Raw genomic sequence first — 26,935 nt, 5'->3', positions numbered from 1 at the left:
CTCTGATTTTTTCATTTTTTTGACAGGTAAGTCACACCCTCATGGAACATCAGCTGATAAAGACGGGTCTCAAGACACCATCATGCGACACTCTGAAGAAGGCGAAAGACTCGCCGAAACATGTCAGGTAAAAAATTAACCTAAAACATAATTGTCTGCTTTTAATGAATCAGTCAAATATCAATAATAAGAAGACAAAATGAACCTAATACAAATAAATGAATGCTTAATAACTCCCCTGCACATGCTCCTAAAAATCCAAACCTTCACCTGTAAATAAAACGTCCCGACCTGAAGACATCTTAATGTTATTATTTTGTTATACACACAGTGCCGCCAAGTGGAATCAAAAATTAGTTTTTATTTTAATTTTCACGTACTGCACGGTGCCCTTTTGACGAATCCGACTGAAAATGAGTCAGAAAAGACTCAAGACAATGATCTTACTCTCTGCCGAATTTTGTGACGTTTTGGCAAAAGGCGTGGCTATTAAGGTGCTGAAAAGTCCCATTGTACTCTGTGGCAACAAAAGCTCCGGCAACATGACTCAGATGATCCTATCTTCTCGAAGTTGTACACATTTGAGGATACTTCAGCCCTGAAGACATCTACCAACTTATTTTCCATCGTAGTAGTAGCGCCACCAACTGGTAAAAGCTAATACAAGTTATTTTCTTGGATGTTTTTCTCCGTGCAACTCAACAAGGTCGCCCTCATATATGCTCGGATGACTGTTTCGGCCATGAGGATGTCACAATACGAAATTAGTCCTTTTTCGTGAAAAGTTGTGGGAGTGGCATTGCACTGTTCGGCAATAAAACAACGCTGATTATGAGGTTCTAAATATGAACGACAACTCGTGAAACTTTACACACACATCAGGCCGAGCAAATTTATCAATATTTTATACGTTAGTTGTGCAGCTTTTTTGAAATGGCTCGCCATGGCCCTCGAGAAATGTTCAAAAAAGCAGCCCTGATTGAGTGTTTCACCTCGCTTTTTGTAAATTTTATGGAGTACAGTGAACCCTCGGTTATCGCGGTTAATGGGGACCGAGACCACCCGCGAAAACTGAAAATCCGCGAAGTAGCGGCGCACCTTCAAAAATGCTTAAAAAAAATATACAATATATATATATATAGATATATATATATATATATATATATATATATACGGGGAGAGAGAGAGTGAAATTCATTTTATAACAAAAAAACCAAATTATTATTAAAACGTATTATTTTTTTATTCCCCAGCCATTCTTTTTGTATTTATTTAATTACTCCGACTTTTACCTGCTGGTACGCCGTCCGGTGTGCCCTGTGAAATGAAAGGTGGCATTCTTTATTTATTTATTCATTTATTCATTCATAACTGACAGCCTCGCGCTCCGCTCGTGCCCGGGCGGAAGAGGTGCTCCAATTCGGCTTAACTGTGACACACGCCCGCCCTCCTCCCCCGGAACTTCCATTCTGTTAAACTTAGGGGCCGCTTGGCACCGCCCGTGCCCGGGGAAGGTGCTCCTCTTCGGCTTACTGTGACGCGAGCATGCCCTCCTCCTCCGGAGCTTCCATTCAGTTAAACTTAGGGGCCGCTTGGAACCGCCCGTGCCCGGGGAAGGTGCTCCTCTTCGGCTTACTGTGACGCGAGCATGCCCTCCTCCTCCGGAGCTTCCATTCGGTTAAACTTAGGGGCCGCTTGGAACCGCCCGTGCCCGGGGAAGGTGCTCCTCTTCGGCTTACTGTGACGCGAGCATGCCCTCCTCCTCCGGAGCTTCCATTCGGTTAAACTTAGGGGCCGCTTGGCACCGCCCGTGCCCGGGGAAGGTGCTCCTCTACGGCTTAACTGCCACGCACGCCGGCCGGAGCTCTGGTACGGTCCGAACCGCGCGAAACGTCGCCACCGATCGTGTCCGGGAGAACGTGCTCTTCTTCGTCCACTCTCCTCTTCGCCCACGCTCTTCTTCGGCGCACGCCGGCCGTCTAACCGCTCCAGCGCCCCATTTGAGGATATTCAGGCCCTGAAGACGGCTGCCAACTTATTTTTGATCGCAGTGGTAGCGCCACCAACTGGTTAAAACAAATACAAATTATTTTCGCTCGGCGAAACTACAATGCCCCCGAATATTTTTTAGACCCGCGAAGCACTGAACCCGCGAAAGGTGAACCGCGAAGTAGCGAGGGTTCACTGTATGTATAAGACCAAGACCTACAAAAAAGTCTCTTGGAGCAATGAGCTAGGTTTTACAGGAAGTCGGCCATTTTGAATTTACTTAAAAGGGGGCGGGTCACCACAATGGACTTTGTGTAGAAATTATTATTGGGGCCCGAGCAGCGACGGCGGCGAGGTCCCTATTGTTTTTGTAGAAATTATTATTAGGGCCTGAGCAGCGACCGCTACGAGGTCCCCATTGTTTTTGTGGAAATTATTATTATTTTTATTATTATTATTATTAGGGCCCGAGCAGTGACCGCTGCGAGGTCCCTATTGTTTTTCTAGAAATTGTTATTAGGGCCCGAGCTGCGACGGCTGCGAGGTCCCTATTGTTTTTGTAGAAAATATTATTACTTTTATTATTATTAATATTATTATTATTATTATTAGGGCCTGAGCAGCGACCGCTGCGAAGTCCCTATTGTTTTTGTAGAAATTATTATTATTATTATTTTTCCGATTGTTCGATCGCATTTTTGACCCCCGAAACATGCACAAAAACTCACCAAACTTGGCAGTCTCATCGGGCATGGCGAAAAATTTGATATTTTAACGTCTAATATGAACAGGAAGTGAGTTATGAATTTTTGAAAGTCCGACTTTTGCCCTTTTTTGCATGTTTACAGGGGTCATTCTTTTGCACCCTGATCCTAAAGGCTTCATCTGATTGCCTTAAAATTCTGTCTGTAGCATCTGAAGACCTGGGACAAACACTGGGGCTAAAATTTTTTGTTTCCGAAATACTATATGACGGGGGCGGGTCTTCAAAGTTTTCACTTAAGATTTCCTTCGCCGCAATGGACAAAATGCTTAATAACTCTCCTGCACATGCTGCTAAAAATCCAAAACTTCACATGTACATAAAAAGTCTGTACCTGAAGACATCTATATGTTTATATTCAGTTATACACCTTGCGCCAATCAATATCATTTTTTACATTTTGACGTACTGCACGGTGCCCTTTTAACGAATCTGATTGAAAATTGGCTAGAAAAGACTCAAGACATTGATCTTACTCTATCCCTATTTTTGTGACTTTCCTTCGAAGGGCGTGGCTATTACGGTGCCGCAGAGTCTGATTATTCTCAGTGGCAACAAAAGTTCCTGCAAAATGATTCAGATGATCCATCTTCTCGAAATTTTTCACATTTGAGGATATTCAGGCCCTGAAGACGGCTGCCAACTTATTTTTGATCGCAGTGGTAGCGCCACCAACTGGTTAAAACAAATACAAATTATTTTCGTTGATGTTTTTCTCCGGGCAGGTGAACAAAATCTACCTTATATTTGCTCGGATGAGTGTTTAGGCCTTGAGCATGTCACAATACGAAAGTCTTTCGCCTTCTTCAGAGTGTCACATGATGCTGTCTTGTGACCCGTCTTTATCAGCTGATGTTCCATGAGGGCGTGACTTACCTGTCACAAGAATGAAGGCAAGTCACGCCCCCCGCTGTCCGTTCACTCCGCCAAAATGCTGCTCCAGGTGGTAGAGAGGATGAAGGCTCCCTTGTCTCTGTTCATGGTTTTTATGCCTCGCTTGCAGATCTCAATGGCCTCTCTGATCCAGCGCTGTTGTTTGTTCTCTTCGGTGCGGATGACCCTGCCCTTCTCCCGGTCCATGATGTGGTTTTCCCTTTTGCAGTGGTCAGTGATTGCTGATTTGTAATGTTCATGTTGTGCTTGTTCTTTTACTGCTCTGATTTTTTCATTTTTTTGACAGGTAAGTCACACCCTCATGGAACATCAGCTGATAAAGACGGGTCTCAAGACACCATCATGCGACACTCTGAAGAAGGCAAAAGACTCGCCGAAACATGTCAGGTAAAAAATTAACCTAAAACATAATTGTCTGCTTTTAATGAATCAGTCAAATATCAATAATAAGAAGACAAAATGAACCTAATACAAATAAATGAATGCTTAATAACTCCCCTGCACATGCTCCTAAAAATCCAAACCTTCACCTGTAAATAAAACGTCCCGACCTGAAGACATCTTAATGTTATTATTTTGTTATACACACAGCGCCGCCAAGTGGAATCAAAAATTTGTTTTTATTTTAATTTTCACGTACTGCACGGTGCCCTTTTGACGAATCCGACTGAAAATTAGTCAGAAAAGACTCAAGACAATGATCTTACTTTCTGCCGAATTTTGTGACGTTTTGGCAAAAGGCGTGGCTATTACGGTGCTGAAAAGTCCGATTGTACTCTGTGGCAACAAAAGCTCCGGCAACATGACTCAGATGATCCTATCTTCTCGAAGTTGTACACATTTGAGGATACTTCAGCCCAGAAGACATCTACCAACTTATTTTACATCGTAGTAGTAGCGCCACCAACTGGTAAAAGCTAATACAAGTTATTTTCTTGGATGTTTTTCTCCGTGCAACTCAACAAGGTCGCCCTCATATATGCTCGGATGACTGTTTCGGCCATGAGGATGTCACAATACGAAATTAGTCCTTTTTCGTGAAAAGTTGTGGGAGTGGCATTGCACTGTTCGGCAATAAAACAACGCTGATTATGAGGTTCTAAATATGAACGACAACTCGTGAAACTTTACACACACATCAGGCCGAGCAAATTTATCAATATTTTATACGTTAGTTGTGCAGCTTTTTTGAAATGGCTCGCCATGGCCCTCGAGAAATGTTCAAAAAAGCAGCCCTGATTGAGTGTTTCACCTCGCTTTTTGTAAATTTTATGGAGTACAGTGAACCCTCGGTTATCGCGGTTAATGGGGACCGAGACCACCCGCGAAAACTGAAAATCCGCAAAGTAGCGGCGCACCTTCAAAAATGCTTAAAAAAAATATACAATATATATATATATAGATATATATATATATATATATATATATATATACGGGGAGAGAGAGAGTGAAATTCATTTTATAACAAAAAAACCAAATTATTATTAAAACGTATTATTTTTTTATTCCCCAGCCATTCTTTTTGTATTTATTTAATTACTCCGACTTTTACCTGCTGGTACGCCGTCCGGTGTGCCCTGTGAAATGAAAGGTGGCATTCTTTATTTATTTATTCATTTATTCATTCATAACTGACAGCCTCGCGCTCCGCTCGTGCCCGGGCGGAAGAGGTGCTCCAATTCGGCTTAACTGTGACACACGCCCGCCCTCCTCCCCCGGAACTTCCATTCTGTTAAACTTAGGGGCCGCTTGGCACCGCCCGTGCCCGGGGAAGGTGCTCCTCTTCGGCTTACTGTGACGCGAGCATGCCCTCCTCCTCCGGAGCTTCCATTCAGTTAAACTTAGGGGCCGCTTGGAACCGCCCGTGCCCGGGGAAGGTGCTCCTCTTCGGCTTACTGTGACGCGAGCATGCCCTCCTCCTCCGGAGCTTCCATTCGGTTAAACTTAGGGGCCGCTTGGAACCGCCCGTGCCCGGGGAAGGTGCTCCTCTTCGGCTTACTGTGACGCGAGCATGCCCTCCTCCTCCGGAGCTTCCATTCGGTTAAACTTAGGGGCCGCTTGGCACCGCCCGTGCCCGGGGAAGGTGCTCCTCTACGGCTTAACTGCCACGCACGCCGGCCGGAGCTCTGGTACGGTCCGAACCGCGCGAAACGTCGCCACCGATCGTGTCCGGGAGAACGTGCTCTTCTTCGTCCACTCTCCTCTTCGCCCACGCTCTTCTTCGGCGCACGCCGGCCGTCTAACCGCTCCAGCGCCCCGTCGTGCCGCTCGGCGAAACTACAATGCCCCCGAATATTTTTTAGACCCGCGAAGCACTGAACCCGCGAAAGGTGAACCGCGAAGTAGCGAGGGTTCACTGTATGTATAAGACCAAGACCTACAAAAAAGTCTCTTGGAGCAATGAGCTAGGTTTTACAGGAAGTCGGCCATTTTTAATTTCCTTAAATGGACTTTGTGTAGAAATTATTATTGGGGCCCGAGCAGCGACGGCGGCGAGGTCCCTATTGTTTTTGTAGAAATTATTATTAGGGCCCGAGCAGCGACCGCTACGAGGTCCCCATTGTTTTTGTGGAAATTATTATTATTTTTATTATTATTATTAGGGCCCGAGCAGTGACCGCTGCGAGGTCCCTATTGTTTTTCTAGAAATTGTTATTAGGGCCCGAGCTGCGACGGCTGCGAGGTCCCTATTGTTTTTGTAGAAAATATTATTACTTTTATTATTAATAATATTATTATTATTATTATTAGGGCCTGAGCAGCGACCGCTGCGAAGTCCCTATTGTTTTTGTAGAAATTATTATTATTATTATTTTTCCGATTGTTCGATCGCATTTTTGACCCCCGAAACATGCACAAAAACTCACCAAACTTGGCAGTCTCATCGGGCATGGCGAAAAATTTGATATTTTAACGTCTAATATGAACAGGAAGTGAGTTATGAATTTTTGAAAGTCCGACTTTTGCCCTTTTTTGCATGTTTACAGGGGTCATTCTTTTGCACCCTGATCCTAAAGGCTTCATCTGATTGCCTTAAAGTTCTGTCTGGAGCATCTTAAGACCTGGGACAAACACTGGGGCTAAAATTTTTTGTTTCCGAAATACTATATGACGGGGGCGGGGCTTCAAAGTTTTCACTTAAGATTTCCTTCGCCGCAATGGTATAAATGCTTAATAACTCTCCTGCACGTGCTGCTAAAAATCCAAAACTTCACATGTACATAAAGAGTCGGTACCTGAAGACATCTATATGTTTATATTCAGTTATACACCTTGCGCCAATCAATATAAATTTTTACATTTTGACGTACTGCACGGTGCCCTTTTAACGAATCCGATTGAAAATTGGCTAGAAAAGACTCAAGACATTGATCTTACTCTATCCCTATTTTTATGACTTTCCTTCAAAGGGCGTGGCTATTACGGTGCCGCAGAGTCTGATTATTCTCCGTGGCAACAAAAGTTCCTGCAAAATGATTCAGATGATCCATCTTCTGGAAATCTTTCACATTTGAGGATATTCAGGCCCTGAAGACGGCTGCCAACTTATTTTTGATCGCAGTGGTAGCGCCACCAACTGGTTAAAACAAATACAAATTATTTTCGTTGATGTTTTTCTCCGGGCAGGTTAACAAAATCTACCTTATATTTGCTCGGATGAGTGTTTAGGCCTTGAGCATGTCACAATACGAAAGTCTTTCGCCTTCTTCAGAGTGTCACATGATGGTGTCTTGTGACCCGTCTTTATCAGTTGATGTTCCATGAGGGCGTGACTTACCTGTCACAAGAATGAAGGCAAGTCACGCCCCCCGCTGTCCGTTCACTCCGCCAAGATGCTGGTCCAGGTGGTAGAGAGGATGAAGGCTCCCTTGTCTCTGTTCATGGTTTTTATGCCTCGCTTGCAGATCTCAATGGCCTCTCTGATCCAGCGCTGTTGTTTGTTCTCTTCTGTGCGGATGACCCTGCCCTTCTCCCGGTCCATGATGTGGTTTTCCCTTTTGCAGTGGTCAGTGATTGCTGATTTGTAATGTTCATGTTGTGCTTGTTCTTTTACTGCTCTGATTTTTTCATTTTTTTGACAGGTAAGTCACACCCTCATGGAACATCAGCTCAAGACACCATCATGCGACACTCTGAAGAAGGCGAAAGACTCGCCGAAACATGTCAGGTAAAAAATTAACCTAAAACATAATTGTCTGCTTTTAATGAATCAGTCAAATATCAATAATAAGAAGACAAAATGAACCTAATACAAATAAATGAATGCTTAATAACTCCCCTGCACATGCTCCTAAAAATCCAAACCTTCACCTGTAAATAAAACGTCCCGACCTGAAGACATCTTAATGTTATTATTTTGTTATACACACAGTGCCGCCAAGTGGAATCAAAAATGTGTTTTTATTTTAATTTTCACGTACTGCACGGTGCCCTTTTGACGAATCCGACTGAAAATTAGTCAGAAAAGACTCAAGACAATGATCTTACTCTCTGCCGAATTTTGTGACGTTTTGGCAAAAGGCGTGGCTATTAAGGTGCTGAAAAGTCCGATTGTACTCTGTGGCAACAAAAGCTCCGGCAACATGACTCAGATGATCCTATCTTCTCGAAGTTGTACACATTTGAGGATACTTCAGCCCTGAAGACATCTACCAACTTATTTTACATCGTAGTAGTAGCGCCACCAACTGGTAAAAGCTAATACAAGTTATTTTCTTGGATGTTTTTCTCCGTGCAACTCAACAAGGTCGCCCTCATATATGCTCGGATGACTGTTTCGGCCATGAGGATGTCACAATACGAAATTCGTCCTTTTTCGTGAAAAGTTGTGGGAGTGGCATTGCACTGTTCGGCAATAAAACAAAGCTGATTATGAGGTTCTAAATATGAACGACAACTCGTAAAACTTTACACACACATCAGGCCGAGCAAATTTATCAATATTTTATACGTTAGTTGTGCAGCTTTTTTGAAATGGCTCGCCATGGCCCTCGAGAAATGTTAAAAAAAAGCAGCTCTGGTTGAGTGTTTCACCTCGCTTTTTGTAAATTTTATGGAGTACAGTGAACCCTCGGTTATCGCGGTTAATGGGGACCGAGACCACCCGCGAAAACTGAAAATCCGCGAAGTAGCGGCGCACCTTCAAAAATGCTTAAAAAAAATATACAATATATATAATAAATATATATATATATAATAAATATATATATATATATATATATATATATATATATATATATATATATATATATATATATATATATATATATATATATATATATATATATATATATATATATATATATATATATATATATATATATACGGGGAGAGAGAGAGTGAAATTCATGTTATAACAAAAAAAACAAATTATTATTAAAACGTATTATTTTTTTATTCCCCAGCCATTCTTTTTGTATTTATTTAATTACTCCGACTTTTACCTGCTGGTACGCCGTCCGGTGTGCCCTGTGAAATGAAAGGTAGCATTCTTTATTTATTTATTCATTTATTCATTCATAACTGACAGCCTCGCGCTCCGCTCGTGCCCGGGCAGAAGAGGTGCTCCAATTCGGCTTAACTGTGACACACGCCCGCCCTCCTCCCCCGGAGCTTCCATTCGGTTAAACTTAGGGGCCGCTTGGCACCGCCGTGCCCGGGGAAGGTGCTCCTCTTCGGCTTACTGTGACGCGAGCATGCCCTCCTCCTCCGGAGCTTCCATTCGGTTAAACTTAGGGGCCGCTTGGAACCGCCCGTGCCCGGGGAAGGTGCTCCTCTTCGGCTTACTGTGACGCGAGCATGCCCTCCTCCTCCGGAGCTTCCATTCGGTTAAACTTAGGGGCCGCTTGGAACCGCCCGTGCCCGAGGAAGGTGCTCCTCTTCGGCTTACTGTGACGCGAACATGCCCTCCTCCTCCGGAGCTTCCATTCGGTTAAACTTAGGGGCCGCTTGGCACCGCCCGTGCCCGGGGAAGGTGCTCCTCTACGGCTTAACTGCCACACACGCCGGCCGGAGCTCTGGTACGGTCCGAACCGCGCGAAACGTCGCCACCGATCGTGTCCGGGGGAACGTGCTCTTCTTCGTCCACTCTCCTCTTCGCCCACGCTCTTCTTCGGCGCACGCCGGCCGTCTAACCGCTCCAGCGCCCCGTCGTGCCGCTTGGCGAAACTACAATGCCCCCGAATATTTTTTAGACCCGCGAAGCACTGAACCCGCGAAAGGTGAACCGCGAAGTAGCGAGGGTTCACTGTATGTATAAGACCAAGACCTACAAAAAAGTCTCTTGGAGCAATGAGCTAGGTTTTACAGGAAGTCGGCCATTTTGAATTTACTTAAAAGGGGGCGGGTCACCACAATGGACTTTGTGTAGAAATTATTATTGGGGCCCGAGCAGCGACCGCGGCGAGGTCCCTATTGTTTTTGTAGAAAATATTATTACTTTTATTATTATTATTATTATTATTATTATTAGGGCCTGAGCAGCGACCGCTGCGAAGTCCCTATTGTTTTTGTAGAAATTAGTATTATTATTATTTTTCCGATTGTTCGATCGCATTTTTGACCCCCGAAACATGCACAAAAACTCACCAAACTTGGCAGTCTCATCGGGCATGGCGAAAAATTTTATATTTTTTAACGTCTAATATGAACAGGAAGTGAGTTATGAATTTTTGAAAGTCCGACTTTTGCCCTTTTTTGCATGTTTACAGGGGTCATTCTTTTGCACCCTGATCCTAAAGGCTTCATCTGATTGCCTTAAAGTTCTGTCTGGAGCATCTTAAGACCTGGGACAAACACTGGGGCTAAAATTTTTTGTTTCCGAAATACTATATGACGGGGGCGGGGCTTCAAAGTTTTCACTTAAGATTTCCTTCGCCGCAATGGACAAAATGCTTAATAACTCTCCTGCACATGCTGCTAAAAATCCAAAACTTCACATGTACATAAAGAGTCGGTACCTGAAGACATCTATATGTTTATATTCAGTTATACACCTTGCGCCAATCAATATCAATTTTTACATTTTGACGTACTGCACGGTGCCCTTTTAACGAATCCGATTGAAAATTGGCTAGAAAAGACTCAAGACATTGATCTTACTCTATCCCTATTTTTATGACTTTCCTTCAAAGGGCGTGGCTATTACGGTGCCGCAGATTCTGATTATTCTCCGTGGCAACAAAAGTTCCTGCAAAATGATTCAGATGATCCATCTTCTGGAAATCTTTCACATTTGAGGATATTCAGGCCCTGAAGACGGCTGCCAACTTATTTTTGATCGCAGTGGTAGTGCCACCAACTGGTTAAAACAAATACAAATTATTTTTGTTGATGTTTTTCTCCGGGCAAGTGAACAAAATCTACCTTATATTTGCTCGGATGAGTGTTTAGGCCTTGAGCATGTCACAATACGAAAGTCTTTCGCCTTCTTCAGAGTGTCACATGATGCTGTCTTGTGACCCGTCTTTATCAGCTGATGTTCCATGAGGGCGTGACTTACCTGTCACAAGAATGAAGGCAAGTCACGCCCCCCGCTGTCCGTTCACTCCGCCAAGATGCTGGTCCAGGTGGTAGAGAGGATGAAGGCTCCCTTGTCTCTGTTCATGGTTTTTATGCCTCGCTTGCAGATCTCAATGGCCTCTCTGATCCAGCGCTGTTGTTTGTTCTCTTCTGTGCGGATGACCCTGCCCTTCTCCAGGTCCATGATGTGGTTTTCCCTTTTGCAGTGGTCAGTGATTGCTGATTTGTAATGTTCATGTTGTGCTTGTTCTTTTACTGCTCTGATTTTTTTCATTTTTTTGACAGGTAAGTCACACCCTCATGGAACATCAGCTCAAGACACCATCATGCGACACTCTGAAGAAGGCGAAAGACTCGCCGAAACATGTCAGGTAAAAAATTAACCTAAAACATAATTGTCTGCTTTTAATGAATCAGTCAAATATCAATAATAAGAAGACAAAATGAACCTAATACAAATAAATGAATGCTTAATAACTCCCCTGCACATGCTCCTAAAAATCCAAACCTTCACCTGTAAATAAAACGTCCCGACCTGAAGACATCTTAATGTTATTATTTTGTTATAGACACAGTGCCGCCAAGTGGAATCAAAAATTTGTTTTTATTTTAATTTTCACGTACTGCACGGTGCCCTTTTGACGAATCCGACTGAAAATGAGTCAGAAAAGACTCAAGACAATGATCTTACTCTCTGCCGAATTTTGTGACGTTTTGGCAAAAGGCGTGGCTATTAAGGTGCTGAAAAGTCCGATTGTACTCTGTGGCAACAAAAGCTCCGGCAACATGACTCAGATGATCCTATCTTCTCGAAGTTGTACACATTTGAGGATACTTCAGCCCTGAAGACATCTACCAACTTATTTTACATCGTAGTAGTAGCGCCACCAACTGGTAAAAGCTAATACAAGTTATTTTCTTGGATGTTTTTCTCCGTGCAACTCAACAAGGTCGCCCTCATATATGCTCGGATGGCTGTTTCGGCCATGAGGATGTCACAATACGAAATTCGTCCTTTTTCATGAAAAGTTGTGGGAGTGGCATTGCACTGTTCGTCAATAAAACAAAGCTGATTATGAGGTTCTAAATATGAACGACAACTCGTAAAACTTTACACACACATCAGGCCGAGCAAATTTATCAATATTTTATACGTTAGTTGTGCAGCTTTTTTGAAATGGCTCGCCATGGCCCTCGAGAAATGTTAAAAAAAGCAGCTCTGGTTGAGTGTTTCACCTCGCTTTTTGTAAATTTTATGGAGTACAGTGAACCCTCGGTTATCGCGGTTAACGGGGACCGAGACCACCCGCGAAAACTGAAAATCCGCGAAGTAGCGGCGCACCTTCAAAAATGCTTAAAAAAATATACAATATATATAATAAATATATATATATATATATATATATATATATATATATATATATACGGGGAGAGAGAGAGTGAAATTCATGTTATAACAAAAAAACCAAATTATTATTAAAACGTATTATTTTTTTATTCCCCAGCCATTCTTTTTGTATTTATTTAATTACTCCGACTTTTACCTGCTGGTACGCCGTCCGGTGTGCCCTGTGAAATGAAAGGTGGCATTCTTTATTTATTTATTCATTTATTCATTCATAACTGACAGCCTCGCGCTCCGCTCGTGCCCGGGCAGAAGAGGTGCTCCAATTTGGCTTAACTGTGACACACGCCCGCCCTCCTCCCCCGGAGCTTCCATTCGGTTAAACTTAGGGGCCGCTTGGCACCGCCCGTGCCCGGGGAAGGTGCTCCTCTTCGGCTTACTGTGACGCGAGCATGCCCTCCTCCTGCGGAGCTTCCATTCGGTTAAACTTAGGGGCCGCTTGGAACCGCCCGTGCCCGGGGAAGGTGCTCCTCTTCGGCTTACTGTGACGCGAGCATGCCCTCCTCCTCCGGAGCTTCCATTCGGTTAAACTTAGGGGCCGCTTGGCACCGCCCGTGCCCGGGGAAGGTGCTCCTCTACGGCTTAACTGCCACGCACGCCGGCCGGAGCTCTGGTACGGTCCGAACCGCGCGAAACGTCGCCACCGATCGTGTCCGGGGGAACGTGCTCTTCTTCGTCCACTCTCCTCTTCGCCCACGCTCTTCTTCGGCGCACGCCGGCCGTCTAACCGCTCCAGCGCCCCGTCGTGCCGCTCGGCGAAACTACAATGCCCCCGAATATTTTTTAGACCCGCGAAGCACTGAACCCGCGAAAGGTGAACCGCGAAGTAGCGAGGGTTCACTGTATGTATAAGACCAAGACCTACAAAAAAGTCTCTTGGAGCAATGAGCTAGGTTTTACAGGAAGTCGGCCATTTTGAATTTACTTAAAAGGGGGCGGGTCACCACAATGGACTTTGTGTAGTAATTATTATTGGGGCCCGAGCAGCGACCGCGGCGAGGTCCCTATTGTTTTTGTAGAAAATATTATTACTTTTATTATTATTATTATTAGGGCCTGAGCAGCGACCGCTGCGAAGTCCCTATTGTTTTTGTAGAAATTATTATTATTATTATTTTTCCGATTGTTCGATCGCATTTTCGACCCCCGAAACATGCACAAAAACTCACCAAACTTGGCAGTCTCATCGGGCATGGCGAAAAATTTGTTATTTTAACGTCTAATATGAACAGGAAGTGAGTTATGAATTTTTGAAAGTCCGACTTTTGCCCTTTTTTGCATGTTTACAGGGGTCATTCTTTTGCACCCTGATCCTAAAGGCTTCATCTGATTGCCTTAAAATTCTGTCTGTAGCATCTGAAGACCTGGGACAAACACTGGGGCTAAAATTTTTTGTTTCCGAAATACTATATGACGGGGGCGGGGCTTCAAAGTTTTCACTTAAGATTTCCTTCGCCGCAATGGACAAAATGCTTAATAACTCTCCTGCACATGCTGCTAAAAATCCAAAACTTCACATGTACATAAAAAGTCTGTACCTGAAGACATCTATATGTTTATATTCAGTTATACACCTTGCGCCAATCAATATCATTTTTTACATTTTGACTTACTGCACGGTGCCCTTTTAACGAATCTGATTGAAAATTGGCTAGAAAAGACTCAAGACATTGATCTTACTCTATCCCTATTTTTCTGACTTTCCTTCGAAGGGCGTGGCTATTACGGTGCCGCAGAGTCTGATTATTCTCCGTGGCAACAAAAGTTCCTGCAAAATGATTCAGATGATCCATCTTCTCGAAATTTTTCACATTTGAGGATATTCAGGCCCTGAAGACGGCTGCCAACTTATTTTTGATCGCAGTGGTAGCGCCACCAACTGGTTAAAACAAATACAAATTATTTTCGTTGATGTTTTTCTCCGGGCAGGTGAACAAAATCTACCTTATATTTGCTCGGATGAGTGTTTAGGCCTTGAGCATGTCACAATACGAAAGTCTTTCGCCTTCTTCAGAGTGTCACATGATGCTGTCTTGTGACCCGTCTTTATCAGCTGATGTTCCATGAGGGCGTGACTTACCTGTCACAAGAATGAAGGCAAGTCACGCCCCCGCTGTCCGTTCACTCCGCCAAGATGCTGGTCCAGGTGGTAGAGAGGATGAAGGCTCCCTTGTCTCTGTTCATGGTTTTTATGCCTCGCTTGCAGATCTCAATGGCCTCTCTGATCCAGCGCTGTTGTTTGTTCTCTTCTGTGCGGATGACCCTGCCCTTCTCCCGGTCCATGATGTAGTTTTCCCTTTTGCAGTGGTCAGTGATTGCTGATTTGTAATGTTCATGTTGTGCTTGTTCTTTTACTGCTCTGATTTTTTTCATTTTTTTGACAGGTAAGTCACACCCTCATGGAACATCAGCTCAAGACACCATCATGCGACACTCTGAAGAAGGCGAAAGACTCGCCGAAAGATGTCAGGTAAAAAATTTACCTAAAACATAATTGTCTGCTTTTAATGAATCAGTCAAATATCAATAATAAGAAGACAAAATGAACCTAATACAAATAAATGAATGCTTAATAACTCCCCTGCACATGCTCCTAAAAATCCAAACCTTCACCTGTAAATAAAACGTCCCGACCTGAAGACATCGTAATGTTATTATTTTGTTATACACACAGTGCCGCCAAGTGGAATCAAAAATTTGTTTTTATTTTAATTTTCACGTACTGCACGGTGCCCTTTTGACGAATCCGACTGAAAATTAGTCAGAAAAGACTCAAGACAATGATCTTACTCTCTGCCGAATTTTGTGACGTTTTGGCAAAAGGCGTGGCTATTAAGTTGCTGAAAAGTCCGATTGTACTCTGTGGCAACAAAAGCTCCGGCAACATGACTCAGATGATCCTATCTTCTCGAAGTTGTACACATTTGAGGATACTTCAGCCCTGAAGACATCTACCAACTTATTTTACATTGTAGTAGTAGCGCCACCAACTGGTAAAAGCTAATACAAGTTATTTTCTTGGATGTTTTTCTCCGTGCAACTCAACAAGGTCGCCCTCATATATGCTCGGATGACTGTTTCGGCCATGAGGATGTCACAATACGAAATTCGTCCTTTTTCGTGAAAAGTTGTGGGAGTGGCATTGCACTGTTCGGCAATAAAACAAAGCTGATTATGAGGTTCTAAATATGAACGACAACTCGTAAAACTTTACACACACATCAGGCCGAGCAAATTTATCAATATTTTATACGTTAGTTGTGCAGCTTTTTTGAAATGGCTCGCCATGGCCCTCGAGAAATGTTAAAAAAAGCAGCTCTGGTTGAGTGTTTCACCTCGCTTTTTGTAAATTTTATGGAGTACAGTGAACCCTCGGTTATCGCGGTTAATGGGGACCGAGACCACCCGCGAAAACTGAAAATCCGCGAAGTAGCGGCGCACCTTCAAAAATGCTTAAAAAAAATATACAATATATATAATAAATATATATATATATACATATATATATATATATATATATATATATATATATATATATATATATATATATACGGGGAGAGAGAGAGTGAAATTCATGTTATAACAAAAAAACCAAATTATTATTAAAACGTATTATTTTTTTATTCCCCAGCCATTCTTTTTGTATTTATTTAATTACTCCGACTTTTACCTGCTGGTACGCCGTCCGGTGTGCCCTGTGAAATGAAAGGTGGCATTCTTTATTTATTTATTCATTTATTCATTCATAACTGACAGCCTCGCGCTCCGCTCGTGCCCGGGCAGAAGAGGTGCTCCAATTTGGCTTAACTGTGACACACGCCCGCCCTCCTCCCCCGGAGCTTCCATTCGGTTAAACTTAGGGGCCGCTTGGCACCGCCCGTGCCCGGGGAAGGTGCTCCTCTTCGGCTTACTGTGACGCGAGCATGCCCTCCTCCTCCGGAGCTTCCATTCGGTTAAACTTAGGGGCCGCTTGGAACCGCCCGTGCCCGGGGAAGGTGCTCCTCTACGGCTTAACTGCCACGCACGCTGGCCGGAGCTCTGGTACGGTCCGAACCGCGCGAAACGTCGCCACCGATCGTGTCCGGGGGAACGTGCTCTTCTTCGTCCACTCTCCTCTTCGCCCACGCTCTTCTTCGGCGCACGCCGGCCGTCTAACCGCTCCAGCGCCCCGTTGTGTCGCTCGGCGAAACTACAATGCCCCCGAATATTTTTTAGACCCGCGAAGCACTGAACCCGCGAAAGGTGAACCGCGAAGTAGCGAGGGTTCACTGTATGTATAAGACCAAGACCTACAAAATAGTCTCTTGGAGCAATGAACTAGGTTTTACAGGAAGTCGGCCATTTTGAATTTACTTAAAAGGGGGCGGGTCACCACAATGGACTTTGTGTAGAAATTATTATTGGGGCCCGAGCAGCGACCGCGGCGAGGTCCCTATTGTTTTTGTAGAAATTGTTATTAGGGCCCGAGCTGCGACGGCTGCGAGGTCCCTATTGTTTTTGTAGAAAATATTATTACTTTTATTATTATTATTATTATTATTATTATTAGGGCCTGAGCAGCGACCACCTTGCACCACCCAGTGGTGACAAAAATTATAATTTTTTACATTTTGACGTACTGCACGGTGCCCTTTTAACGAATCTGATTGAAAATTGGCCAAAAATGACTTTAGACATTGATCTTGTTGAATCCTTTTGGGCAATTTATCGATACTCATAGTGGTGTCTTTGAAAAAGGTACCGATGACGCGCTGGTCCAATGATCAGCATCTCGGTTTTATCTGAGTTAAGACGCAAAAAATTGAAAGACATTCATAGTTTAATTTCGGCAAGGCATGCCTCTAATTTATAGCAATCACACGGATTCGTTATATCCAACGGCATGTATAATTGCGTATCATCAGCATAGTGTCCCCCAAAATGGGTCTGATATCACGATAGCTCGAGGGTATTTTGAAATGATTATTTTAAAATCAGTGTTGATGACAATGAAATGTGCATATTTCAGGTGTTTTTTTTTTTATTGTGAAATTACACCAGATTTTGATGGGACCACTTTTGATGAACAGCTGGGGTCGTCGAGTGTCCAACAAAACTAGTCTGGTATTACGACAGCTCCAGCTCTTTTATTTTAAAATGCCTCCTTACATTTTGATGGGACTACTTTTGGTGGAAAGCTGTGTTGTCTAGTGTCCTCCAAACCTGGTTTGGTATTACCATAGCTAGAGGATATTTTTTAATGAAATTTTAAAGTCAGGCATGATGACAGTGAAATGTGCAGATTTCAGGCAACTTTTAGTTTGAAATTACAAATTAGATTTCAATGGGACCACTTTTTATGGACAGCTGGGGTAGTCTCGTGTCCCACAAAACTGGTCTGGTATCACGAAAGCTCGAGCTATGTTTTTTTTTAACTCAGTGGTGATGACCGTGAAATAAGCGAATTTCAGGCTACTTTTATTTTGAAGTGCCACATCACATTTTGATGTGACCACTTTTGGTGGACAGCCGGTGTGGTCTAGTATCCCCAGTCCTGGTTTGGTATCACGATAGTTTGAGGATATTTTTTAAAGATTTTTCTTTTAAATCAGTGTTGATCACAGTGCATATTTCAGGTGATTTTTTTATTTTGAAATGCCACATCAAATTTTGAAGTGACCACTTTTTGTGGACAACTGGGGTGGTCTGGTGTCCCGCAGAACTCGTCTGGTATCACGATAGCTTGAGGATTTTGTAATGATTTTAATTTTTTTAATCATTGGTGACGACAGACAAATAAGCAAATTTTCACGCTTTTATTTTTAAATATCCAATCAGATTTTGATGGGACCACATTTGTTTTTCCGGTTCCGTCGCCACGCGAGTGGCTACCTGCTAGAGCAGCACGGCTCACTATTTGAGCCTTTTTCGCGTGTTTTTCCCTTTACCCAGTTTTATTTATTTTACCTCATCGCAGCAATGGACATCCAAATTGCGGTGGTTTTATTGCTGCTGAGGGCTGTTTTTTGCGTGATCGTGTCCGGAGATGTCACTGGGAGCTACGGATCAATCGTTTACACAAGAGATCAGCTGTTAGCACTTCGTGCTAACCCCGTGCCGACTCCCGGAGCGAGACCCGATATCCCCCACGAGTTGAGGAGGAAGAGACGGGGGATGTCGCGCGGGGGCGAAACGCCAGGCAAAGAGGAGGCGTGACCACCCCGTCCTCCCGTCCGTTTTTATGGGAAATGTTAGATACCTTCCCAAGAAAATGGACGAGCTAACAGCGCTAACGCGGCACGAGAGGAACTTCCAATGAGCTAGCTTGCTGATGTTCACGGATTCATGGCTAACAGAGCTAACGCCGGACACCGTTGTGGAATTTGACGGCTTCCAAATACTACTTGCGGACAGGACACTGGAAAGCGGTAAGAGGAAAGAGGAGGGCTGGCTGTGTTTGTTAATGATAGATAGTGTAACCCTAGGCACATCACAGCTAAGGAGCAACTTTCCAGTCGGGACAATGAGCTGCTAGCTGTTAGCATGCGTCCATACTTGACAAGCATCGCGAGTTAACAAGGACGCGCACGTAACAGGTGCGTGAGTAAACTGCTTAAAACTTTGATCGTCATTCGGCTGACCTACAAATTGAGACGCTACAGTCAGTTTGACGTTTTTGTTTGCTTCATTGTGGATTGACATGGAGGAACAAGACAGTGGAAAGCGGACATTAAAAATGACGGAGAAAAGCTGTAGAAGATCACAAGCCTAAACGGATGCAGGCACGCAGCTGCAAATTTGCTCAATTGACCTCCATGCAACGTCAAATTGAACAATTGATGGAGGATGATGCAAATGTTGACGCTGTAAAAAACTGAGGTTCGTGTTTGCTTTAGCGGCATGGAGCAAGAATTTGTGGACCTCAATTCCGGTCTGCAAAATTTAAAGACTGAAGAGGATTTTGCCGATGACCAAAATAACTGGTTTGATCCAAAAAATGTAATTAATGGAAATGTGAGCAATGGAAGAAGGACGTTTTGAAACGTGCAGAGGAAGGATGCAATAAACAAATATCACCTGCTGATAGTAGATCTGCATCAACTAACTACACCCATAGAAGTAGAAGTAAAGAATCTAACAGACAGAAGCTCACTTCTGTCAACGTCTTCAATTAAATTAAAGGCTCAAATGGAACGAGCATGTTTAAAGGCAAAGGCTGCTGATTTACAACAAAGGTTGGCACTTGAGCAAGAAGAAGCTGCAATTAAAGCAAAGAAGGAAATGCATGCAATGCAAACGGCACTCCCTGAGTCTGATGCTAAATTGGATGTCTTGAGAAGATATGAAAATACCCAGGAGGATGGTATCCACATTCCTGATGAGTGTGTTACAATTTAAACAAGGAAAAACATTCAATTACCATCACAGCCTATCAGAGCAACAAGCAGTGTTGACCTGAAATGCTCCCACTTCGACTATTCCAATGGCTAGATTTCCACATCAGACAGAAAGTAGAGAACAACAGGGACATGTGCTTGATGGCCTTTGCCACGCAATCTCACAGCAAGCCAGTGTCGCAGAATACTTAGCAAAGAGTCAAAAAGCATCGCTTCTTCCCGAACTTTCCATTCCTACGTTTTACAGGCGACCCTCTGCATTATAAAACCTGTATAGGTGCCATTGAACATGGGATTGAAGGCCGTACAAGTGATAACCGTGATCATCTTCAATTTTAGCTGCAGTATACTAGTGAACAACCACATGAGTTGGTGAAGAGCTGCATCCATATGGAACCTCTGACAGGATATACCAAAGCAAAACAAATCTTGAAGGAGTTTTATGGTGATGACTTCATGATAGCAGAAGCATATTTAAAGGAAGCCATGGATTGGCCAACAATCAAGTCTGAAGATGGTGTTGCACTTCAGTCTTTCACATTATTCCTTATGGGCTGTTCGAACATAATGGCAGATGTTAATTACATGGAGGACTTGGACAACATGGCTAATATAAAGGCATTGGCAAACAAACTTCCATACAGACTTATAGAATCTTGGAGAAAATTTGCCTGCAATCTCCAAGAAAGAACAAATAGAAGAGTGAAGTTTAAGGATTTTGTTGACAAGCACGAAAGATTTCTATAAAACAGAAAACAAAATCACAACACACAGAAACAACAAAATCAAAGAAAGTCTTCACAACAGTCATTGTGCCCGCCAAGATGGAAAACAACAAAACCACCACGCCAAAGGCAGAACCTGTTTCAGTGGATGCTATTGCCAAACCATGTGCTAATTGTAATGGAGAGCAACACAGTCTCACAATTGGTAAGGAATTTAGGAGAAAGCATCACAAGGATAAGATTGACTTCTTGAGGAGCAAGGGTCTGTGTTTTGCATGTTTGATGCACGGTCGCATTAGCAGTTGCTGGAAACAAAAGCTTCAATGTCAAGAATGCTCTAGACTGCATCCTACAGCACTACACATTGTCCATAAACTTCTGCAAAGAAACAGCCTAAGACGATTGTGAATAGCAGTACCTATTAAGCGCCCTCGTACAAACAACAGAAACCTGGGGTGTCACTGGGGCCTGTAAATAGGACTGCATCCTTTCAATAATTCCGGTATGGGTCAAGGCACAAAAAGGAACCAAGACAGTGGCGACTTACTGTCCGGTTTAAAAATGCCCTGACGCCTTTTTTAGACTGAAATAACTTACTAAAGTTTTCGTTTTGTGCCATTCAGAATGGGAGAGGGAGCCAGGAGGTGAAACAGCCGTCTTGCCAGTTCAATCCCGCACACCCTCTGACTCTCACCCTCCGTTCTGCCTTTTTATTGAAACTAACTCATCAATAACTAATCACCAGAAGACAGAAAAGCATCAACAACTAATCACCAAGAGACAGAAAACATCAATAACTCACGGTATAAAGGTCAGTTTAACTAAAGCATCAATAACTAATCACCAGGGACTCCAGCAGGCAGAAAATCATAACCCAAGGTCAGTTTAACTAAACACATCTTCAGGATACGGTGTCTGTGTGTGTGTGTGTTAAAATAACAAGTAAGTGTCTCTGTGTGTGTTCAACATTAATGAGTGTATAAAAACATGATTATGAATACACAAACTGATTACCTATCCTCAGCCCATCTTACATTTCCCCCCTGTTGTGGATTTAAAAATCATGTCCTTACGGCTTTAAGACAGATCATCATAATGAAATCATACAACAGTGTGATCATCAGTGGAGGAGCGAAAACCTCACATTAGGGAAAAATTCCCCTCCTCCCTTCCGGCGTAGAATGAGATCCTCATAATTTGATGACCATCAGGGAATAAAACTTGTCCCTGGGGTGACTTGGTGGAGGCCCTTGCCTCGTTGTAGGAGAGATAAGATAAGATAAGATAAGATAAGATGTCCTTTATTAGTCCCACAATGGGGAAATTTGAGGTGTTACAGCAGCAAAGATATAGATCACACAGAGTCGGCGGCGTAATGTAGCCGTTAATGTATAACATTAGCAGCAGACATTCAGAAAAAGCATGCAAATATACACAGTATAAACGTATCTAAGTGTAAGGAAACACTCCTAATGTTTGTCCATTATACGGAGGGGGAAACGCTGTAATGATAAAAACTACTGAATGATTGAAAATACTGCAATCATAAAAATATTCCAATGATAAAAGTACTGTAATGGTAAGAGTACTGAAATGATAGAAAAGTACTGCATGATAGAAAATACTGCAATGGTAAAAGTACTGTAATAGTAAAAGTACTGCAACGATAGAAAAATACTGCAATGATGAAAGTACTGCAATGGTAAAAGTACTGCAATGGTAAAAGTACTGTAATAGTAAAAGTACCGCAATGATAGAAAAATACTGCAATGGTAAAAGTACTGTAATAGTAAAAGTACTGCAACGATAGAAAAATACTGCAATGATGAAAGTACTGCAATGATAAAAGTACTGCAATGATAAAAGTACTGTAATAGTGAACATCCTGCAGTGGTAGAAATACTACAGTGATAGAAGTATTGTAATAAGAATACTGTAATGGTAAACAAAATACATCATTGGTCAATATTTAAGTACACCCTTGGCTGAAAGTACAGTAGTAGTTAATATTGCATCCTAGGACTGCACAATTGCACTAATGCCCTCCCGTTTGTAGGCCTGACCCAATGTTCTTGTTAAAAAGTCTGACAGCAGTTGGCAGGAAGGAGCGGCGAAATCTCTCTTTGGTACAGCGAGGGTGTAAAAGTCTGTCACTGAAGGAGCTGTAAAGTGTTCTCAGAGTGTCATTGAATGGGTGGGCTGGTTTGTCCAGCATTGATGACAGTTTTGCCGTCATCCTTCTGCCCCCCACTGAGTCCACAGAGTCCAGGGAGCAGCCCAGGACAGAGCTGGCCCTCCTCACCAGTTTGTCCAGTCTCTTTTTGTCTCGGCCCGAGATGCCTCCTGCCCAGGAGACCACTCCATAGAAGATGACTGATGAAACCACCGAGTCATAGAAGTTCCTGAGGAGTGTTCCCCGAACGCCAAAGGACCTCAGCCGCCTGAGTAGGAAGAGTCTGCTCTGACCCTTCTTATAGAGAGCGTCTGTGTTGTCGCTCCAGTCCAGTTTATTGTTCAGATGAACACCCAGGTACTTGTAAGTTGAGACCCTCTCAACGTCTGTTCCCTGGATATTCACTGGTGCAGGTGGAGAGTGCCGACGCTTGCGGAAATCCACCACCAGCTCTTTGGATTTCCCAGCGTTGATTTGGAGGCGGTTCTGCTGACACCAGTCCACGAACCCCTGCGTAACCCCTCTGTACTCCCGATCGTCATCGTCAGTGATGAGGCCGACAATCGCAGAGTCATCAGAGAACTTCTGCAGGTGACAGGTTGTGGAATTGTATTTGTAGTCCGAGGTGTAGAGGGTGAACAGGAAGGGAGCCAGCACAGTTCCCTGCGGCGCTCCCGTGCTGCAGAGGAGCACGTCAGACACACAGTCCTGTGTTCTCACGTACTGTGGCCGGTTTGTGAGGTAGTTGTGAATCCATGTGATGAGGTGGTGGGCCACTCCCGCCTGCTCCAGCTTGTCTCCCAATAAGGCGGGCTGGATGGTGTTGAAAGCACTTGAGAAATCAAAGAACATGATCCTCACCGTGCCCCCCGCCTTCTCCAGGTGGAAGAGTGAAGTGTGGAGCAGGTAGATGATGGCATCATCCACATTGATGCCAGGCTGGTATGCAAATTGGAGTGGGTCCATTGAGGAGCTGACCAGGGGGCGCAGATGGACGAGGACCAGTCTCTCCAGGGTCTTCATCAGATGAGACGTCAGCGCCACTGGTCTGAAGTTGTTGAGCTCCTTCGGATGGGGTGTCTTTGGAACCGGAACCAGGCAGGATGTTTTCCACAGCTGGGGGACTCTGCCCAGCTTCAAGCTCAGGTTGAACATGTGCTGGACGATTCCACACAGCTGCTCTGCGCAGGATTTGAGGAGCTGGGAGCTGGTCCCATCTGGGCCTGCCGCCTTCCTCGCCTTCATCTTCCTCAGCTGGTTCTTCACCTGAGATGTTGTGAGGAACAAGGCTGAGCAGGAGGAAGTGGTGGTTGTCTGATGAGGCTGGGAACTGGAGCCTGTGGAGAGAGAGAGGGGCGAGAGAGGGGGAGAGAGGGTCTTGTTCGCAGTGGCAGGAGGGGTGGGTGGGGGCTGCATCAGGGAAGCCTGAGCGGGGTCAGACATTTGATCAAACCTATTGAAAAATAGGTTCAACTCATTTGCCCACTGAAGCCCCCCCCCCCCCTTCTGGGTCTTACCTGCTTGTCCGTGGCCTGAGATGGTCTTCAGGCCCCTCCAGACATCCCTGGCATTGTTCCGCTGCAGTTGTTCTTCCATCCGCATCCTGTAGGACAGCCGTCCTTACCTCCCGGATCTTCGTGTATGGTGTGTGTGTGTGTGCACGTGTGAGGACAGGGGCAAGAAGTCCATGTGTTTTTACGTTTCAGTGTCCAGTTTGAGTTCGTCATTCTCAACATTAATCAGGTTGTAATGGTACATTTGGGCAACAAACCTACGATTAACCATCGTCTTTGTCATAAAAATAATGCAACATGAACAGACTACACATAACAAAATGAAAACTATAATTATCCCTATATATTGTTTTTTAAATTCTTCATAGTGGTCATAACATCAATAATTGTTTCATTTTTATTAAAAATTTAAATGCAGTAATGTACTCCAATCAAGGCTGATATTCCTTTATGTACGTCATTAATTTCCAAACAATATCTAATCTTTTTGTTCTGTGGCTTCAACATATTTATCATCTCATCAATATTAGCACCACAGAGTACTGAGTTTCGAGATCCTCACAATAGTCGTTCTCAAAATGATATTTTATTTTTATCAATTTAGCTTTGTTAAGGTAAGATATTTTATTGACAATCTAACATTAATATGCAAAGAACATGTACATTAGTACGAAATGTAAAAGAAAATTGTGGTGGGGGGGTGCGAATTGTTTTCTTCTTGGTAGGGGGGGCATGACAGGAAATAATTGAGAACCACTGGTCTAGTCACACACCAGCTCGGGTTCATTCCCTACCAGAGAAATGACATTCCATGTCCCCAGAGCTAGGCGCTTTATGTTGCCGGGGATTGGACTGCCTTTGACTGCCTCCTAGCTCAAAGGAAACCCAAATTCTTTGGTCCCGCCCACTGGTAGTGAGCCGAAGCCCTTGTATTAAATAATAAATAAATACATAAAATAAAAAAATTAATAAATTTAAAAAACGGACCGATCCACTGCTTGGGTTAGTTTGACCCACCTTGAGATCCGTTCCCACTCAGTGACAGTGTCTACAAGCCACTGCCACCAGGCCAGTGAACCCAACGTCCAGGCAGTGACAAAAAACGTGATCAAATTACATTGCTCATCATAAGGTGTTTGTGAGACGCTCTTTGTATGTTTCCTCAATTAAGACCTGTTTTCCATTGGTGTATTTGAAAAAAGTGGTGAACCTGTTAAATTCACTACAAAACGTTAAGAAGATGAAAGTAATGTTTGAAGGAATATTATTTTTCTATCGACGTGCCGGCGGGCGGGCACAGATAGAGAGTGATAAAGCAGCACCACCCGCGCGGGGCGTGCTGACGAAAAGGCAAGCGCTCCTCCTCTCATCGCGTCCTTATTAAGACAGAAAAAAGACGCTGTTGAATTTGACCTATTCGCAGTTCGAGCAGGTGCTTAACGCTGGAGAATATCACCACTTCGAAGTTCGAACTGCTGTTGAAACGGAGAGGTAAGTGTTTTTCGTTGGGTTTTTTTCAAAACATGCGTCGAGTGCATTTGTTCATAGTTAGAGATAGTTGTGTGGAAAACACTATACAAAGTAGCACCATGGATGTGGGCCTACAACACTGGCCTAGCAAACATGTGCTCCTACATCGACATAATTGACGAGCTCCAGTTAAGCATTGAATAATTATAAAACGTCATGGTGCTTTTACTCATTTAAAGAACTAAACCGACGCGTATTGTCATCCGGTGGTCAGGTTTGCATTGAATGTGAGCACGAGGGACGCTAGCTTGTTGCGTTAGCTTTGCGGAGCTAACAGCTTGCACTTTTGTTATAGAACCACAGAATGCAAGTACCATGATAATTTCTGTCATTAATTTTTGTGTAAGACACGATGTTCACTGGTTAATTACATGATTCTTAAAGCAAAGGTTACTGTGAATGCAATTTTGGTAAGATTTTTGTAGTCACACTGCATAAATCTGTCTGTGTCTGTTGTTTAAACTTCAATATAAACTATTATGGTTGAAATCGTTAATTGGGATGGAGGAATTGATATTTTTTTAATTTATAATTTATTTTTCTTACACTGATATTGTTAAAACTCCATTTAGCCCATAGTATTAATAATTCTCAACACAATACTGTCTTTTTTCTTTATAGAATAAACAATGCCTTCCCTGAGATGCAGGAAGTCCCCAAAGCAGGATACTATTGAACATGCAGTCAAGGGTCTGGACAAGACTGCAGAGTTAGAAGCGAAGTATATAAACTAATTTAAAGGTATGATGTTAACGCTTTTGCTAAGATATATTATTGTTTTCTGATAACCAAGCTGACATCGTTTTTTAAGTGGTTATTTTACATTAAGAGTGTCTTGACCTTTTCTTTTGCCACTTTTGTCAGTTTCAAGTTATTTCAGTGAGTGTGAAACCTGATGGTAGGAGTTCTATCTAAATTAAGGCTGTACTTGATGACGCCCTCCGGCATTTTTATACCACAATAGACCGGTGAACAAGTCCGATATTGATAGTCTAGTGTAAAGCACGTAATACGTCACAGAGATCACGTGACGCGATCCAATATG

General features: G+C 43.4%; 1 protein-coding gene across 7 annotated transcripts in view; it reads left to right on the top strand.

Annotated features, from left to right (window-relative positions):
- The window catches only part of LOC148315726 (uncharacterized), a 138,162-nt gene that overhangs the window by 97,070 nt on the left and 14,157 nt on the right, over positions 1–26,935 (top strand). For 3 of the 7 annotated variants that reach the window (XM_088287387.1, XM_088287385.1, XM_088287390.1), the window contains exons 1-5: positions 7,736–7,814; positions 11,275–11,375; positions 11,453–11,538; positions 14,779–14,879; positions 14,957–15,042. In XM_088287387.1, the coding sequence (XP_088143513.1) occupies positions 11,532–11,538; positions 14,779–14,879; positions 14,957–15,042 (194 nt within the window). In that variant the 5' untranslated portion in view covers positions 7,736–7,814; positions 11,275–11,375; positions 11,453–11,531. Of the gene's footprint in view, positions 1–7,735; positions 7,815–11,274; positions 11,376–11,452; positions 11,539–14,775; positions 14,880–14,956; positions 15,043–25,783; positions 25,852–26,511; positions 26,632–26,935 lie in introns of those variants that run through there. The other 4 variants (XM_088287388.1, XM_088287389.1, XM_088287386.1 and 1 more) reach the window with 4 other exon arrangements.

Source organism: Idiotropiscis lumnitzeri, unplaced genomic scaffold, assembly GCF_059441095.1.
Source record: "Idiotropiscis lumnitzeri isolate Australia: NSW breed Sydney's pygmy pipehorse unplaced genomic scaffold, RoL_Ilum_1.0 HiC_scaffold_48, whole genome shotgun sequence".
In the NCBI taxonomy this organism is placed as follows: domain Eukaryota; kingdom Metazoa; phylum Chordata; class Actinopteri; order Syngnathiformes; family Syngnathidae; genus Idiotropiscis; species Idiotropiscis lumnitzeri.
The sequence above is the reverse complement of the archived record's forward strand: the minus strand, read 5'-3'. Positions and strand labels throughout refer to the sequence as shown.